General features: G+C 39.2%; 1 protein-coding gene across 3 annotated transcripts in view; it reads right to left on the bottom strand.

Annotated features, from left to right (window-relative positions):
• Positions 1–1,597, bottom strand: part of LOC121443798 (histone demethylase UTY-like) — a 90,205-nt gene extending 88,608 nt beyond the window's left edge. For all 3 annotated transcript variants that reach the window (XR_005973705.1, XM_041645575.1, XM_041645576.1), the window contains exons 1-2: positions 1,182–1,597; positions 943–1,006 (exon numbers count right to left, since the gene is read on the bottom strand). Coding sequence is in view for 2 of the 3 variants with exons in the window: in XM_041645575.1 (XP_041501509.1) it covers positions 943–1,006; positions 1,182–1,330 (213 nt within the window). In the remaining variant the exon portion in view is untranslated. The remainder of the gene's footprint in view (positions 1–942; positions 1,007–1,181) is intronic.
• Between the last annotated feature and the right edge of the window lie 12,831 nt (positions 1,598–14,428).

The raw sequence follows: 14,428 nt of genomic DNA, 5'->3' as shown, positions 1-14,428 counted from the left end.
GTCAATACCATAATTTTTTTTCAATTTATGAAAATTCTGAAAGTTCAAATTTTTAAAGGTATAGTTAAATAGCATATACACTAGATGAAAACACTTTTTTTTAAAGTTTTTACCATAAAGTCTAAAAGGAAGCAGGGCAATCCTAGCAAGAAATTGAACCTGGTTAAAACGGCTTAATCAAAACGATTCCCTGTTACTTAAGAGTAGAATTATCAAGTCCTTACTAACCTCAAAAAGAGATTCTTGAATGTACTTATCACAATTAACCATGTATAAAATCGATGACATACCTGCTTTCTTGCTGACACTAACCTGTTTCCTCTCTAAAACTCGGTTTCATTTCTCCTCCCACTATTTCCCACCATCTTGACGGCTACCAGCAACCATTAACTAAATAGCAGTGCCAACTTTCAAACATGAAATGCCTTCCGGTATTTCACACTCGGGAAACAAACTCCAAGGAAGGAAAAAGATTACTTGCAAAATAGTATTTATAGTATTATTTCTATGGCTACTACATTAAAAAAAAAAAAAGTCTACCGAAACTCTTTATCTCGGTTTCCTGTAACTTGCTCTTTATGTGAAAAGGAAATATTTTAAAGGATAAGACGTGTGCATATTACAATCGGCTGCGATATCGAAGACGTAGTTTCGCAATCTACTGACTTTCATAACTTGAGATGAGAAACTGGAAATACCGTTGACCTCACCCACCAAAAAGCACTAAAATAAGCAAATGCTCTGAACTGTATGTTGAGGCAGGACCTCAAACTATCAGAAAGATACGTAACTCCGAGAAAGAAACGAGAAACGGGAAGAAAAAGAAAAAACACCGGGTTCAAACTGCCCTAAAGGCTACTGTGTACGGAAAGGCTCAGGCCTGGGATCCTCAAACCTTAGGCAAAAGATGTAAGCAATTAAGTCCAATCGTAGTTGCTGTACCTTGTTCAATAGCGTCTTCGTCCTAGCGCCATCTTCGCGTCGGCTTAAGAACCCGAAAAAGCTGCTGTAGAAAAAATACATTCTTCTTGTTAATGCTCAGAAAAACATGAGTAACTAACATCCCAAAACACGGGTAAAAGCGATAGCGAAGTCGCCACCGCAAACAAGATGCAGTTGGACCTTCTTGCAGAGTGTTCTGACCCCAGAAAAAAAAAATAACCTGTATCAGTAATGCTTACCTATCCAACCCACAAAGCGCCTCCTTCTCTTCGACTGTGAGATCAAAGGACCCCTCGTCGCCCTCGCTACTCGCCGTATCCGCCGCCATTTTCTTTTTCTCATCACGCAAGACAGCAGCAGTAGCAAGGGACAATCCGTATGATTTCATGGAAAAGCAAAAAGTGTTCAAGTTCCACGTTCACGCTCATTCACCACCAGTCCAAAGCTTGAAATGACTGCTTCAATCGAAGCTTGAAACTACCACGCCAACTTTATCGCCGCAGCTGAGGCCACTACAAACTCCCAGGCAAAGGGGAAAGCTCCTGATACCCTTAGTTCACATAGCCCAGCAGGTGTTGATCACATGAAGCCGGAAGCAGACACTGTTGTAGAACCTACCCGAAATTCTTAGACTACCAAGTTTACCTAGTATCTGCATAAAGTTGTTGTAATAGGGTCAGTGTGAGCCAAAAACAACTACTGTAAGCTCGCCGCAAAGCTAGCCAGGTTTACCAATGGAAGCAACCGTTTTATCTCACGTGACTTTTGTTGACTTACGTCACGACCTGTATTGCTAAAGGCTCACTAGCTTGCTAAACAGCAAACCCTGCCAAAAAGCACCACCAACTAGAGTGAAACTTCTTTTAGGTATGCTAGGTAATTCGTTTATCCCAATTAAGTATTGGTGCTCTTTCATTTGACTGCTATTTTGGTCTCATGAGGAATAAAGAGCAATAAAAAAAAAAAAAACTATATCAAGTATTTTCCCCAGAGCACGTAAATACCAAGCAGCAACCAGCCTTATTTTTTTTTTTTGGGGGGGGGGGGGGAGAGCAGGAACATCACACGTGAAGTAGTCCTGCTTTCTTATACTAGTTCCAGCAAACATTAAAAACAAACTTGAGGTAAACGATGCACAATTTGAAAAAACAGAGAATCCATGCAGCGAAAATTAAGCTTTCCTGAATAACTGTGTCGTGTTCTGTCACTACTGTGACTGTAATTGTATTCATTTATCATCCATCCACCCAACCACATAAAAACAAAGACTTAATAAAGATAGTGTAACTTTAGCAGTAGAAAAAAAGGCCACAGTGAATGAAAAATCCCTGAGATTATGCCTTATGAGAAAACCCTTATTACACTTCAAAGATGTAATAATCATTTTCTTCTGTCCTCTTCTTTGTGACTATAAGTTATAAATATGATGCACACAATAAAATAATAAATATAATAAAGCAAGTTTGAGTTTTGTTCTTGTTTGGAATTTTGAATTATACTACTTATACTACTGGATCCTAACTGGACCTAGAACTCCACAGGGACCTTAGCTCCAAACCCCTGTAGCCAGGATTAAAAGTCTGCACACCCAGAGCTTTTTTTTTTGTTTTGTTTTTGGTTTGTTTTTTTTTTTTTTGGTATGTTTTTTGCTTTGCTTTAGGGGAGAGGTGGAGGCATGGAGGCTTAGCTTGTTTTCGTTGTTTCATTGTTTGTTTGCTTTGTTGTTATTTATTATTGTTTTTCTTTGTTTTCTAATTTTTGAAAAAGCAACTTTTGTTTGTAAATCCAGAATGACCTCAAACTTATGTTGTAGGCAGGAGTGACTAGCAGAAACTTCCTACTCCTCCTTCAATTAAATTCTATACCTCAGAAACATACCTAGAAAACACACCCAAAGCTTCCAGAAACCTTCAACCATGAAATTCTGGAAAGCAAGAAAAGTTCTTTGGGTGCCCTGCAGCCCTAAGTTTGCAAAAACAGTTGATCTCACTTCTTTTTTTGAAAATTTATTTATTCATTAGTATACCATGTTCTGTCTGAATGTATCCTCAGACCAGGAATTAAGCTTCTAACTTCTAAACCATCTCTCCAGGCCCAATCTGACTTATTTCCTACCCTGCAGCCAGGTTTCAAAACAATTTCCCCCAGGCCTCATGGTTTCAAGAATACAATTTAATCAGAAAAACAATTTCTGGACCTCCTATTCTCCACTACAAAAAACTGATTCTCAACTATGCACAGTATTTACTACTTTACCCTCAAACACCAGCTGCATGGTTTAGAATCACAAACCTCTCAGACCAAAAAAAATCAGCTATGGGTATGGTAACACCAAATTGGGTTCATTTTTTCTTTTCCTCTGCTGACTTATTTCTTACACTCCTTTCTCTGAAGAATTCTGGAATGATAAATATAGCCACCAACTGGGAATAGTAGCACACACTTTAATTCCAGGACTTGGAAAGCAAAGGAAGAAAGATAACTGTGAGTTCCAGGCAAGCCTGGCCTACCAACACAGTCAGGAATAGACCTCAGCAAAAAAGTAAAAGGAATGTTGTCCATTATTTGTTCTTAACTTTGTATGCTTACTTTTATGAAGACATGCTTACTGATGAATCCCTTTAACCCCAGAACACATGTTTCAAAGACAGACGGATCTCAATGTTTGACAACAATATACTCCCTATGAAGAGATCCTTTCTGGCCATCTACTCTATAAAGGGAGATCCTGTCTCAAAAAAAAAAGTTTTATATTAAAAAAAATCTTCTAAATTACTCTTTTAGTTTGAACACATATCTCAATGATAGCACTTGTTTACAATAACCAAATCGTAGGAAATATACCTAACACTGACATAAATCACTTAATTAAAAAAAATAATAATAATAACTTCTCATTGGGAGAGTATTGTGCATACTATTTTTTTTCTTTTCTTTTTTCTCTCTCACTCCGTTTTGATTGTGTTTTTAAATACAGGATTTCTCTGTGTAGCATTGCAGCCTGCCCTGAAACTACCTCTTGTTTCAGGGTGGTCTCAAACTCAAAAATACCTACCTTTCTCGGCCTCCTGAGTGCTAGAATTAAATCTTTTCTTGAGTCTACCTAGTTGAGAAACCAAAATATGAACCTTGCAACAAAGTTATGGGAGAACAAAATATAAAAATATATCTTACAGGTCTTGTTTGCAGTTAAGACAGTCAAGAAAAAAAAAAAGGTTTGGTAATTGCTGTGTGCTCTTGTACAGCCTGAATGGCTGGTGACCTTTTTCCATAATACCTCATCATATCCTTCCCAGAATTATGAGTTCCTGGAACTACAGGAATTTTAATCTGGGTATTCCATTGCTGTAGCAGGTCACGGCCCCATAAATTTATGGCAATATTGGCTATATATGGCCTTAGTCTTCCTATTGCCCTTCGAGCCCTATGCATTCAACCCATCTTGTGCTTTGTTTTACACAAGATAGGGTTCCAATTCCCAGGAACTGAACATCTACCTCTTGAAGAGGCCAATTCAGATGCCAAGATTCTGGGGTAATGATACTTACATCCGCACCTGTGTCTAATAAGCCTTCAATAAAAGTGCCATTTATACAGACTCTTAGCTTTGGTCTTTGATCATTAATAGAAGTCTGCCAAAATATACGTTTACTCTGTCCTACTGGGTTTTTTTATTTTTACTTATCCTCCATGCGTAATTCATCATTTAGACAAGTATTACTTTTTACAGCAGAAATTGGAGCTTTTAATTTTCTTGGTGAGGCACGTTCTCCACTGTGACTGGGAATGACTGGGCCACTGTTGGCTTGGGGGCCTGCGAGGGGCCCCTCAAGGAGTTTCCCGATGATATCAGTTTGCCCTGTCTGTCTGTTGTTGACCTGCATTCGTTGGACCAATGCCGGCCTTTACTGCATCTCCTACATATACCTAAAAGCCGAGGTCTCCTATTTTTGTCATTCCCAGAAGAGATATTACTCCTAGAAATTCTTTGCCAGCAATCCCTTTGCAAATGTTCTAATTTACCACAATTAAGACACCTGGCAGTTTGATGTCTCCTCATTGCTTTGGAAATCTCCTACCCAAGATTCATCATTATAACTAAATGTCTCAACGCTCATCGTATGCTGAATCCATGTGCTGATCTAGACTTTAAAGACCCAATTATCTTTTTGCATTCTCAAAAGCTAGAGATTCAAGAAGTATTCATCTAGCGTCTGGGTCTGTTACCCCTATATCCAGAGCCTTAATTAATCTTTGCAAAAAGTCAATAAAGGGTTCTCTCTGTCCCTGCCTAATCCTGGTATATGATTCAACCCTTTTTGCTGGATCTTGTATCCTATTCCAAGCATTTAAAGCTGCTTGGTGACATAGACACAGTACTTCTTCGTCATAAAAAGCTTGGACCTGTGGATCAGCATATTCTCCTGCACCAAGAATTTGATCTTGGGAAACCTCCACACCTTTTGCTCTTCTTTGCTGTTCCATATGTTTGGATTCTTCTCTGAAATAAATTCCAAGCATCAAGGATGTCCATTATCTAAAACTGCAGACACTAACTGATGGAAATCATGGGGGGTAGCTCTAGCATTAGACGCCCAAGTCCTTATCATTTCCTTTACGTATGCAGAGTGCAAGTCAAAATTAACAATAGCTTACTTAATTTCTTTCACATCAGTCATTGCTATAGGCGTCCATGTAGCTTCTTTGACTCCTTTTGAGCCTTTAGAAGTTGATGCTTTGTCAGAATTAAGTATACGGTATGTCGCTAAAACCCTGGGTAAGCCAGTTCTAATAGCTGGTGGAGGCATTGTATCCTGTCCTTGTGCCTCCTTACTCTGTTCACCAGCTCCAATAATTTCTTCAATCTTTTCAAATCTTTTTATCATTGTCTCTCTTAAATCCTGAATCTCCTGACCTGTATATGTTTCTAGTGATTTCACTGAGGTATCAATTTTTTGGTCCCGATTCTGCACCCGTGATTCCAAAGCTTTAATTTTTTCCTTCAAAGATAACATGTCCTCCTTAAACTTTTCTTGTATATCATGTAGATTCCCATCTTGGAGGTACATTCTGTCTGTTACCTTATCAAAACTTTGTGATGACGTCTGAACGTCAAATTCAACAGCCTGCATCCTTTCAGGTAACTTTCTAGTACCCTTGGATATGGAGTCAATTTTGTCTGTCATAGTATCCACTTGTTCAGATAACCTCTGATTTTCAATAATTTTTTTTTTCAAGACAGGGTTTCTCTGTGGCTTTGGAGCCCATCCTGGAACTAGCTCTGTAGACCAGGCTGGTCTCAAACTCACAGAGATCCGCCGGCCTCTGCCTCCAGAGTGCTGGGATTAAAGGCGTGCACAACAATCGCCCGGCTGATTTTCAATAATTTTAATCCTGTCAATTTGTTGTTCATTATTAGTTTGTAAAGAATCTATCATTCTTAGGAGTGCCATATTCTTCTGTTCATTATTAGTTCGTAAAGATTCTATCATTCTTAGGAGTGCCATATTCTTCTGTTCATTATTAGTTCATAAAGATTCTATTGTTCTTAGGAGTGCCATATTCTTCCTTAATGATAGAATATGGAAAAGAAAACTGAAAACTAGTAACAAGCAAATTAGTCATAATCATATAAACCCATAATCATATAAACCTTGTATGATGTAATCCATTGTATTAGTAAATAAAGCAGTAAAATTTACGTTAGAAACGAAAAATGCCATATTACCTATTATCCAGCAGGTGGCGGTGTTGCCGAGTCGCAATGAAAATGGGGTCCTGTTTCAGGGTCCACCTTAGTAGATATTAACAACTGGAAAATGCGAGTTTCTCAACAAAGAAAATATAATTAAATCAATTCCATAAATGGAATCAGAAACCCAGAATCCAGGGGTAGAGAAGAGCAACCTGGAAGCTGCTTATGCCTCCACGTGACAGAGTCACCCTGAGGGGTTGCAGCTTTTGGCAACCAGTAACCGGGGCGTGCTCTGGTTCACGCCACTTAAGAGCTGTGCTTGCAAGGGAGATTTAAAAATGACTCAGAAAAGAGCAAACCATGCAGGCAGAGACTACGCGGGCCTGTGGAGTTTAAATCTACTTGGGGAGGCAAACGATAGGGTGCGTGGAGACTTGAAGTCAATCTGAGGTGTCTGAAGGGAAAATATAAAGAGCTGCAGCAAGAAAAGCCACTGTGTGATAATTTATATTAAACTGCTGGCTCCACGCACAAGGCACAGGCCACAAGACACAGGCCGCGGCTGAGGGAGGGAGGGCTCGTGTCAAGCCGAACTGGCGGCAGGCAGCTGAGTGGGGTAAGGAGGGGGTCCTAAAACCAAACGTTGGGTGCCAGATGAAGGTGAAGGCATAAGTCACAAACAATCCCACACCAGGTTGAAATTATGATTAATAGAATGGTTATTTATTTAAAGGGGAAAAAACTTACAGATCACCGTCCCAGACAACAGCCCTCTGCGCAATCAGGAAGGGAGTCTAGTTGCAAGAAGAGGATCAGGAAGTAAGAGAGAGAGAAGAGGAAAGTAGCCGTTTTTTTAAAGAGAGAGACCATGCCCCAGTGGGCTGGTATCTCAGCAGCTATTGGCTAAGGAAGAGGAAGGACCTTCCACAACAAGAGTTAGGTGCGGCAGGTTAAGGGAATGAGGGTGTCGAATTCTTGAGACTGCTTCCTGTTGACTTATTTCTATGTTAATGGGTGTTTTGTGTAAAAATATGTCTGTGAACCACATTCATGAGTTATAGACAACTGTAGGCCCACCTTGTGCTAGAAAAATAACTCGGATCCTCTGGAAAATCATGTTCTTAATGCTGTATTCAGTTACTGATGCCAGAAGAGGGCATCAACTCTGTGGATTTGGAAGCTTCAGGCAGATGTGAGTCACTCAATATTGATGCTGGGATCTGAATTAAGTCCTTTGTAGACCATGTACATCACTTTAATACCTGAAATTTATCAATTACTATTATATAGCACCCCTCAGTATAATCATTTCCTCTAACTTGTATATGTGACTGTACAGTTATTTGTAATTTGTATGTGATCCTGGAGAAACTTTCAAAAAGAGCTCCTATATCTTATGCAGAAACAGCTCACAATAATACTATGCTGTTCAAGAGTAATGAGATTCTTTGCTATATCTGTATTTCCTGACAAATGTTTAAGTCATTGTGCAGTCTCTGAAACTAAAAATATTCAACTTAAAACTATTCTCGACAGACAACTTTTACATTCAATTACACACAAAAACACATACACATAAAAGCAACAATTCATGTTACGCCCATGAATCTTGCAGTCACGTGCAATATAAATAACATCTAAATCCAAGAATGATCCAGGATACAGTTTTCAATGTTAATCTGGCTATTTCACTGGTATAGTGCTGAAGTTTTATTAATGGTACTTGTTCCAGGACTATACATTATGTAGGTAAAACGCATTGTCAAGTACTTTGTGAGCCTCACAGCATGAGTTTGGCACACAGAACCAATTGTGAACTTAAAAGTGATGGCTGATTTCCATATACAAGTCTGAATTCATAAATCACTCATAATTATTCCACTACTACAACACACAACTCTGTCTTACTTTTTGGAGACAGTATCTCACCATACAACTCTGTGTGGCCTCTATTAAGTCGACCGGGTTGGTCTCAAATTCACAAAAGTTAATTCATCTTTACTTATCAAACTGTGGGGTTATAGGCATCAACCACAAAGACTGGCAAAAATTTTTAGATTATGTGATGGCTATTCTTGGTTGTCAACTTGACTACCTGGAATGAACTATAATCCAGAAATGGAGGACAGATATTTTTTTTTTTTTTTTTTGGTTTTTCGAGACAGGGTTTCTCTGTGGTTTTGGAGCCCGTCCTGGAACTAGCTCTTGTAGACCAGGCTGGTCTCGAACTCACAGAGATCCGCCTGACTCTGCCTCCCAAGTGCTGGGATTAAAGGCGTGCGCCACCACCGCCCGGTGAGGACAGATATTGAGACGACACAACCACCACCTTTAATCCAGACCTAAAGGCTGGAAGGCACATCTTTATCCAGGGCCACAACTTCTGTCCCCAGCCCATTTAAGGACAATGGGTTAGTTCTTCTCCTGCTTGCCCTCCCTTGTCAGCACATCCATTCCTTTACTGGCCTTGAAGCCTACTTTGGCCCAAACAGAAGACCACCTGAGACACCCAGAATTGTGAGACTGACCAGCTACTAGTCTTGGATTTTCCATTCTCAGCTACCCATTATTACACTGTAGCCACTGAAAGTCATTCCAACAACTTTTGTCTCTGTGTGTGTTTAACTTAAATTAAGTTCCCATAAGCCAGTTTCAATAATTTTAAAAATTGGGGTTATAAAATGGTTTAGGGTATCAAAGATCCACTGCGAAGTATGATATTCTGAGTGACTCTAAGGATCTACGTGGAGAAAGGAGAAAGAGGAACCAACTCATAAAGTTGTCCTTTGTATCCAATATACACAATGGATACAGATACCAACAGATATAAACATACACCCATGATATAAATAAAAATGCATTAGTTTTGCTAGAACTATCAGGCCATTTTGGTGCAAAATATTTCAATGTTCTTAATGGTAAATACAAATTTTTCCATTATTTTCAAGAACAAAGCTAACAGTTCACCAATTAGAAATGAAAATATCTGCTTATCAAAATGTGAAAAGGCAAGTACTGAAAAGAATGCAAAGCAACTGAAACTCTGATAAATTCTGTAAGTGTAAAATAGCATAATTTTCACAACTGGTAGAACTTACTGCAATCACAGACCCAACAATACCACTTTACAGAATACTTAGAGAAAATACAGAATTCTAATATAAATCATACAATGTAACTCCTAAAAGACAGAAACTACAGTGAAGATATTCAAACAGATATATATTAGTAAATGGATCCAATTTCATTAGTTACTACAACTACCATATTCAACAATGTTTTACTTAACAGGTCTGTACAACAAGGAGGCCAGTTTCAAAAAACAAAAATGCTAATGAATAAAAGACCAATCTATTCTATTAAAAGACAGGAAAAGTAATTGACCTTTGGTCATGGTAACAAATTAGTTACATGGCTTCGTTTCTTGGTCAGGGAACCAAAAAAAAAAAACTAATTAGTTACAGTAATTTTTTTTAATTATCCATTTCTTAGGTTTTTTTAAAGATTTTATTTATTATGTATACAACATTCTGCCTCTATGTATGCCTGCAAGCCAGAAGAGGGCGCCAGATCTCATTATAGATGGTTGTGAGACACCATGTGGTTGCTGGGAATTGAACTCAGGTGCTCTGGAAGAGCAGTCAATGCTCTGAACCACTGAGCCATCTCTCTAGCCCTCTCTAGCCCTAGCTACAGTAATTTAAAAAACATTATTGAAATAAGCTTTTAAGAGAAAATTTGTATCTAATTTACATGCTAACAATCAAATTCAGATGATACACTTATTTAATAATGGCTACCTGTAGAAATATGTATAGTAGTCAACAGAAACAAAGTGAGGTAAATTCCTATTTTCCACCTCTGATTAAAAAGATTTGATTGCTAAGAAAGCAAGCTCCACAGGACACTGGCAGACCAGAACTGAGCCAACGACCTGGGCAGAACAGATCTGAGACACTGGAACAGGTAGAGGAGAGCAACTGCTGAGCAAGTGAGACAGAGACCGCTGAGGGTCCAGACGTGAATCTGGGACCTACAAGGGAGTAGACCTAGGCCAGGACCCTTGTGGGTCTGGGCATGAGACTAGGACTTCTCAGGAACTAGGCCTGAGCCAGGACCTCTGCAGGTCTAGGTGCAAAAGCATGAGTCTGGAACCACAGAGAGTAAACCAGAACCAGGTCCTCTGTGAGTTTGGGCATAACCGAGACCAGGAACTCTGAAGAAGTAGACCAGAGCCAGAGTCCTTGACAGGACGAACCCTAAGCCAGGGACCTCTGCAGGAGTAGATCCAGACCAGGATTTACAGAAACAAGTCTGAGCCGACAGTAGGCCTGGGACAGCAAACTCCAAGAGAGCAGAGCAAAGGAGTGCTGAGTGATCTCCAGGAACACGGAGTAACAAACAGGGTAACTAGAACCATGGCACTGACTGTATCACAAGGAACAACCATCTAAGCCTTAGATTCACTGGCACCTAGAAGATTAATAAACAGAATCTCAGACAGCCCCAACCACACCTAGTAGAGGAAAAGGGGAATAGAAAAGGTAAGATCCCATGCTACACCACAAAAAGCAACACAATACCAGTAAAACCTAAAAACCCTACGACAGCAAGACTCGAACATCCAAATATAGATGAAGCAGAAGAAAATGACCTAAACAATAACTTCAGAAGAATGTTCAAAATGCTTAAAGAGGAAATGAGAAATTCCCAAATTCCCTCAAAGAAATGGAAGACAAACCAGGCAGTGGAGGCCCATGCCTTTAATCCCAGCACTTGGGAGGCAGAGGCAGGCGGATCTCTGTGAGTTCGAGACCAGCCTGGTCTACAAGAGCTAGTTCCAGGACAGGAACCAAAAGCTACGGAGAAACCGTCTCGAAAATCCAAAAAAAAAAAAAAAAAGAAAAAGAAAAGAAATGGAAGACAAAAAATTGGAAGACATCAGCAAATCCCTTAAAACCAAGAAAAAGCAATCAAACATATAAAAGAAACTATTCAACTGAAATAGAGACAGTAAAAAAAACACAAGCCGAGAGAACTATAGAAACAGAAATCATGAGAAAACGATCAGGAACCACAAACACAAGCCTAAACAGGAGAATACAAGAAGTGGAAGAGAGAATCTCAAGTGCTGAAGATACACTAGAGGAAATAGACTCATCAGTTAAAGAAAACATTAAATCTAGCAAAAGCTTAGCCCAAAATATCTGGGAAATATGGGACACCATGAAAATGCCAAATCTAAGAATAATACGTATAAAAAAAGAAGTTCAACTCAAAAGCAAAGAAAATATATTTAATATAAGAAGAGAAGAAAACTTTTCCAACCTAAAGAAAGATATGCCTGCCGGGCGATGGTGGCGCGTGCCTTTAATCCCAGCACTTGGGAGGCAGAGGCAGGCGGATCTCTGTGAGTTCAAGACCAGCCTGGTCTACAAAGCTAGTTCCAGGACAGGCTCCAAAGCCACAGAGATACCCTGTTTCGAAACCCCCCCCCCAAAAAAAAAGAAAGATATGCCTACGAAGATACAAGAAGCTTACAGAACAAAAAAATATACTGGACATAAAAAAAAAAAAACTCCCTCGCCACATAGTAATCAAGACACTAAACATACAGAGTAAAAAGAGAATATTAAGAGCTGCAAAGGATAAAGGCCAAGTAACATATAAAGGTAGACCTATCAGAATTACACCTGACTTCTCACTGCTCACAGTGAAAATCAGAAAGTCATGGTCAATCAAATCCAAGAACTCATCAGAACCATCATCCACCATGACCAAGTCGGCTTCATCCTAGAGAGGCAGGGATGGTTCAACATACCAAAATCTGTCAACGTAATACACCATATAAACAAACAAAAAAATAAAAACCCCATGATCATCTCATTAGATGCCAAAAAGCTTTTGACAAAATACAACATTCCTTCTTGATAAAGGTCATGGAGAAAGCAGAAAAACAAGGAACATACCTAAACATAATTAAGGCATATATAGCAAGCCAACAGTGAACATCAAACTAAATGGAGAGAAATTCCCAACGATTCCACTGAAATCAGGAACAAGACAAGGTTGTCCACTCTCTCCATATCTATTCAGTATAGTTCTTGAGGTCCTAGCTAGAGCAATAAGACACCAAAGGAGATCAGGGGAATAAAAATCAAAAAAGAAGAAATCAAACTCTCACTATTTGCTGATAATATAATAGTTTACATAAGCGACCCCAAAAATTCTATCAAGGAACTTCTATGACTCATAAACACTTTCAGTAATTAGCAGGATACAAGATTAACTCATAAAAACCAGTAGCCCTTCTATACACAGATGATAAAAGGGCCGGGGAAGAAATCAAGAGAATCAACACCTTTATATTAGCCACAAATAGCATAAAATATCTTGAAATAACTCTAACCAAACAAGTGGAAGACTTGCATGACAAAAAACTTTAAATCTTTGAAGAAAGAAATTGAAGAAGACACCAGAAAGTGGAAAGATCTCCCATTCTCTTGGGTAGGTAGAATTAACATAGTAAAAATGGCAATCTTACCAAAAGCAATCTACATATTCAATGAAATGCCCATCAAAATCCCAGCAAAATTCTTCACAGGTCTCAAAAGAACAGTACTCAACTTCATATGGAAAAGTGAAAAATCCAGGATAGCCAAAACAATCCTGTACAATAAAAGAACTTCAGGAGGCATCATAATCCCTGACTTCAAACTCTACTAGAGCTACAGTACTGAAAACAGCCTAGTATTGGCATAAGAACAGACTGGAGGACAAATGGAACCAAATAGAAGACCCACATATTAATCCACACTCCTTCAAATACCTGATTTTTGACCAAAAAAGGCAAAAAATATCCAATGGAAAAAGAAAGCATATTTAACAAATGGTGATAGCATAACGGATATCAACATGTAGAAGAATGAAAATAAACCCATACACAAAACTCAAGTCCAAATGGATCAAAGACCTCAGCATAAAGCCAGCCACACTGAACTTTACAGAAGAGAAAGTGGTAAGTACACTTGAACGCATTGGCACAGGGAACCACTTCCTAAATACAACCCCAGCAGTACAGACACTGAGAGAAACAATTAATAAATGGGACCTCCTGAAACTGAAAAGCTTCTGTAAAGCAAAGGACACAGTCAACAAGACAAAACGGCAGCCTACAGAATGGGAAAAGATCTTCACTAACCCCATATCAGACAAAGAACTTAAGAAATTGAACACCAAAAGATCACATAATCCAATTAAAAAATGGAGTATTTGGACAGCCTGAGACCTAATAATTGCCTCCTGTTCTTTAATCATTGTTAAATAACGTAAACCAATCATGTTTGTTTGCATGCATGTTTGTTTCTAGGGCTGATTGGATAATCAATCTCAAGACTCATCCTTGGGAAGACTACATCTTCTGTTCAGTTGTTGTTTCTAGCTCTTCATTTAGGGGCCCTAATGAGATTGTTCCTTGAGTTTTAGGTGAGGAGTTTGCACCAGCGGCAGGGCCCAGGAAGCTGGGTTTTAAAACTGCGCGTTTTTTTGTATGGTTGCTGAGTCAGGAAATCTCTCTGCAGCATGCCCCAGCAAACAGCACAAAGCTGTGTTAAACTCTGTTTCTTTGTGTGTATGTGTGTGTCTAGAATTCCTTTTCAAGCCCTCTCAGATTTTATGTGGAGTTCATTACCACATTGGAGCACCACTCTGTAGTAGGAAGAGTGGTGGGCTGCGGGACAGCTAGCTTACACCCGGGCTGGCGGGCTGCTTGTCGTCCTGGCCATCCAGCTA

The sequence above is a fragment of the Microtus oregoni genome, unplaced genomic scaffold (assembly GCF_018167655.1).
Source record: "Microtus oregoni isolate MIOR12 unplaced genomic scaffold, Mior012 000113F_000, whole genome shotgun sequence".
In the NCBI taxonomy this organism is placed as follows: Eukaryota; Metazoa; Chordata; class Mammalia; order Rodentia; family Cricetidae; genus Microtus; species Microtus oregoni.
Note: the sequence above shows the minus strand (reverse complement) of the source record. Positions and strands in the feature narration are given on the sequence as shown.